This window comes from Etheostoma spectabile, unplaced genomic scaffold (genome assembly GCF_008692095.1).
Source record: "Etheostoma spectabile isolate EspeVRDwgs_2016 unplaced genomic scaffold, UIUC_Espe_1.0 scaffold325, whole genome shotgun sequence".
NCBI lineage: Eukaryota > Metazoa > Chordata > Actinopteri > Perciformes > Percidae > Etheostoma > Etheostoma spectabile.
Window position 1 is genome coordinate 417341 of NW_022605585.1, and position 5577 is coordinate 422917.

At 38.8% G+C, this 5577-nt stretch overlaps 1 protein-coding gene across 1 annotated transcript in view; it reads left to right on the top strand.

Moving 5' to 3' along the window:
* Nucleotides 1–4500, top strand: part of LOC116686183 (metal transporter CNNM1-like) — a 4971-nt gene extending 471 nt beyond the window's left edge. Inside the window, exon 2 of the mRNA XM_032511164.1 lies at nt 3812–4500. Coding sequence (XP_032367055.1) covers nt 3812–4339 — 528 coding nt within the window. The 3' untranslated portion in view covers nt 4340–4500. The remainder of the gene's footprint in view (nt 1–3811) is intronic.
* The last annotated feature ends 1077 nt before the right edge of the window (nt 4501–5577 follow it).

Sequence of the window (5577 nt, forward strand, 5' to 3'; positions counted from 1 at the left end):
TTCAATAACAGCAAAAAAAACAAAAACACACAAACAAGTAAATGTAACGGATGTGGACAGGGTATGAAGGACGACCACTTCAATCCACGTTTTTCCTGAAATTTAGTTTTCTGTAGAAGACAACATCACATCAGTGGTCTGTTTCCAGCGTTAACGGCATCTGCACCTCTGCAATACAAGACGTTATCGTGCAGAAAAACCGAACTCGAGCTATGACAGTTTACCTGAGAAACAACGCTCCACACTCTGGCAACTTCAATGAACAAAGTAACACAATGATAACAAATTTTACATCCAACAAAAAGACACACACACACACACACACACACACCTGTAGGAGACAACATCACATCAGTGGTCTGTTTCCAGCGTTAACAGCATCTGCACCTAAACATCACACAACAGAATTCACACACTCATAATGTACTTCCGTTGTTTACATTATACAAAAAAAAGTTGGACAACGCGTCATAACAAGCTGCATCTAACCGTAAAAATGGCACAAAGCAGTTAGTTAACATGCAATGACTTTGCAAAAATAAATGTTGAAGGGTCACAACACAATCTTGGCATTTTACACACAACCTACCTCAGCAATACAAGACGTTATTGTGAGGGGAAACCGGAAGCTACGGCAACACAGGAGGCACAAAAGAGGCGCAATGCAGCAACAACATCTCTGCAAGAAACACTGGCGATGTGATAAATGAATTGTACTCAACAAGATGAAATTCACAAATATCCAACAAGACATTAGAATGAGTCAAAATACATTTTTAACTCCGTTACATAAACACACAAGAAATACAGGCAAAAACAATAACCAGTACCAGTACCAGTCAGACAACTCCTTGACTTAACCGTCATTTGACCCGTTTTCAAAGTTTTTTTTTAAAAATATCTGAAATAAAGGAATTCGAAACACGGGTGAAAAATTTATGAAAAAAAAAATACTTCATAAATAAACTTTGTAAACAGCAACAAAAACGTTGAGATAAGGGGAAAATGTTTTTCATGGTCACAGGGAAGACAACACAAGGGTTAAGTAAAAGGTCCAATACATTAAAGGGATATTTTGGCTATTTTGTGGTTATAGGAGCTAATTGTCCATAATCAGGGTGTTTTAGCTGGCGGTCGGCACGACAACAGTTTGGAGAAGCACGCAGCAGTTAGACACCTAAAACATTGACGCTATTTTTGAATGTTTTCAGCTCTTTACCTTGCTGTCAGACAGCCTTTCACAATGTTTTTTTTTTTAAACTCTTTTTATTAGCATTTTTTCAAAAACAACAATATTCAGTGCAATCGTGGTCTTAGGAGAAAAGTAAAGTTAAAATATACACACATAAATATATATACATATACATACAAACATATACACACACATATATACATATACACACATATCTACATATACACACACATACATACATATACACACATATCTACATATACACACCAATTACATTACACACATATCTACATATACACCAACATATATACATATACAAACATATCTACATATCACACAATATATATAACATATACACACATTATACTCCATATACACACACATATATACATATAAACACATATCTACATATACACACAAATATATTACATATACACCATATTACATATACACACACCATACATACATTAATACACACATATCAAATATACACACACATATATACATTACACACATATCTACATATACACACACATATATACATATACACCACATATTCTACATATACACATAACATATCTACATATACACACATATCTAATACACACACATATACATATCAACATATCTACAAACACATACTACTATAACTATATACACAATACATATACACCCTACACCTATACAACATAATTACACACATATTACATATACACACACATATATACATAACACCCATATCTACATATAACCAAACATATAACATATACACACCTATTTCATATACACACACATATTATACATATCACACATATCTACATATACACACACATATATACATATACACACATATCTACATATACACACACATATATACATATACACACATATCTACATATACACACACATATATACATATACACACATATCTACATATACAAAAATATATACATATACACACATATTACATATACACACATACCTATATACACACACTATATACAATCTACCATATACACACACACATATATACTTATACACCACATATCACCTATACACACATACAATACATAGACACCCATAACATATACAACACGATATTATATACACACATATAGCATATACACACACATACATACATATACATAGATACATACACATATACTGCACCTACTGTATGTATACATACATATACATAAATACATACATACACAAGACTCCTTTTTTTAAGATTATTTGTTATTATGATTACTTTTTGGGCTTTTCCCTTTATTATAGTGGATAGAAATGAAAGGCCGCCCCCCCACCACCAGACTCCTTTGACAAAAACAGACATTTTTACCTCGCAGAACACGGGAGTTGCTGCTCTACCGCTGCCTCCATCGGTTAGTTAGTTTGTGTTGTTGTGTGAGGTGTAACCATGTGTCCAGCTAATTTTAATAGCTCACGTTACTGTAGTGTGTCGACGGTTAAGTTCATTTAATTTTCTGTGTGGTGTTTTCCTTTGGTGGGGTGCAAATGTTCCATCAAAATAGGTAACAAATAACAAATAGTAAATAGTAAACAAATAGGTATAAACTCTCCTTCGTCCCCTCTGCTATCTCTCTGCTCAACTCTGGAAAGAATAGGTAACGTCTGCACATAAGGTACACTGGGACTTAAACTTTTAATGTTGGGGTATTTATTTCCCCATCTGGTCTGATCCTGTATTTTTAATTGATGTTTTTTGTCTTTGTTACGTGCTTTATGTCAATTGCTTTGCTACTGCAGCAAAATGAATCGCCCCTTGGGGACAAATAGAGGTCTTGAACTTGAACTTGAAAACAACTTCCTTCCTGAGACTATTTTGCAGAGCAGCCGCGTCTGGAGCGTAGCGCGACTAAGACAATTGTTTTTGATTTGAAAAAATGCCCAGAAAGCGTTTTTTTTTTCCTCCTCCTATCCCAGAATGCATCTGTGCTGTAGCCAGACCTTCCTCCTCAGTGCTGTGGGGGAAGGTCTGGTAATGCAAGAGAAAGGTAAGTTTGATCAAAAGATATTTCTTTGACCTTTGTGTTGTCTTCCCGTTAACCCTGAACTTGTCCTTCCAGGTCAATGTTCCATGTTTTTGTCGCTTTTTTCTGATTTATTTCTCACTTTTTTCAGCTTTTGCCACTTTAAAAAAAAAAAAACCTGAGCTGGTTTAATAATAGGTTTTACACTTTTTCTTGGAATTAATGGTTAACTAACCTCATTTACATCAAATTATACATGATTTTTTAGTTAAAAAGGCAAAAATGATGAATTATTCTGACTAATAGTTAAGATCAGAGGATGTTGAGTGGATCTCAGATGGGTAGATGTCAAAGTTTAGTCCGCATACTGTTTGGAAACAATTTTTAAAAAAGAATTCAAATGCTATAAGATTAAATAAAACACCCCAAAAAATTCAACAAAAGTAATCATTAATGTCAACTAAAGAACATAATGGAATCATCCATGTTATTTTTGGACAATTTGGTTGAAAGAAATCCATATTTCTGATATAAAACACTTTGAAACGGGTCAGTTTGACCCGAGGACAACACGAGGGTCAAATATCTTTTAAATTGTCTTATGATGTTGTTTTGTCCTCCTCAGATCACTCGAGCTCAGTACCAGAACGGTCTCCTGGCGTCCAGGCTGGACAGCACGCCGCAGTCTCCGGAGGGCAGTCACACCCGCCTGGACACGTCCGTGTCTTTGCACCCCCCCGTGACGCCGCCGGGGACCCGGGGCGGCCCACTGCCGCTGGCCACGCCTCCCGCACGGCGCCCGCCGTCCACCGCTCAGCCTCCGCCTCCGCCGAGCAGCCGCGCCGCTCCGCCCCAGGCCGCGGCGCCCCAGGCCGCGGCGCCGCCGTGCCACCACACCCCCGTCTCCCAAGCTTCTCCGTCCGCCGTGAGCGCTGTCACGTGCACTTTTAACCCCCACCCGACTCTGTCCTCCTCCAAGTCCCAACAGCAGCAGCCGCCGTCTCCCGGGTCGGAGACCGGGCCGGGAGAGACCACCACTCTGCTCAGTGAGCAGCAGAACTGTCTGGGCCACCGCAGGCCCAGCTACAGCCTGGCGCACCCCCACCCGCACGTCCACACCATCAGTCACGGGCACACTGAAAGCACCATCTAACTGCGGGGGGACCACACGACCTGTGCACTCTCTCGCTGGCACTACTTTGCGTTTGCTCGTTGAACCTTAACGTAGCGGACGCTGAGGATCAGCACCTGATGTGTGTGTGTTGTCAACAGAGATCCTCCTTTATCCCGTCCTGCATGTTCCCCCTCCAAACAACACTGAAAAAGATCCAGAAGAGACTACAAAGATGGCGAACTTAAGGGAACACTAGTGAGTATGACTGGAGATATAGACGGGGTTGTGTATGAGTGTTTTTTAAAGGATCAGTTCACCAGGATTGCAAAAAGACTCGGAGGTGCTTTTGGTTTTACTTGTCAGGTTTTGTTATTAAGTTAAAGAGAGATAAATCTCAAAAACCTCTTCATCTAAAACTGAAGCTATTTACACGTTGTTTTTAAAGTAGTTTATGTGAACTGGCCCTTTAAGTCAACAGAAAACTGTCCAGATCAATGATCGAGTGTGTTAAATTGTTTTTTATTTTTTATTTTATTCAATTTTCATTTATGTTTTTCCAAAGAGTGAACCATCCAAAAGCTATATAAACTACATCAATGGAGATTTTTATTTTAGTTAAAGAGCGGCAGTTTGTTTGAGCGTTTTCTTTCGCCTTCAGACCATTTTTTTTAAGGCAGATGTGAACGAGTGAATTTATCCGTCAGTGAGTCAAATGAACTACCAGCAAACGGACCCGGGTCACTGTACTCCCGGAGAGTTAAACAACCCTACCAGTGATTCTGCATGTTTTTCGCCAATTTAAAACCAACCGTAAACACTTTGCATGATTAGACTGTTTTTTCGCTGCTGTTTTCTAGATTCTTTTGATGTATTTTTACCAACTTCAAGGCACCAGTTGGTTTCTCTTTGGCTTGAATTTCAAATGTGAGACTAGTGAAACCTGCTCAACTTGTGTAATCCATTGAGACAGAGCGCAGCGCGTCATGCTCCGAAAGCCACGTCCACCGGGGGGGGGGGGAACAATGGTCACTACGACAACCAACTAACGGCTAACATGCTAACAAAGTGCCTGTTAGCTAGCTAAAAAACCTCAGATTTAAGCGTGTCAAAGGATTACTTTGACAACCTATGTCTACCAGAGAGGACAAGCTAGCTGTTAGTAAGCTAAATTAATTTTCATTCAGTTTTAAAAACATAATTGATAATTGATTCACTGATTTAAGACAGAATAAGAGCAAAGAAACTCAATTGGCAAATTGAACAATTGTTTTTATCGT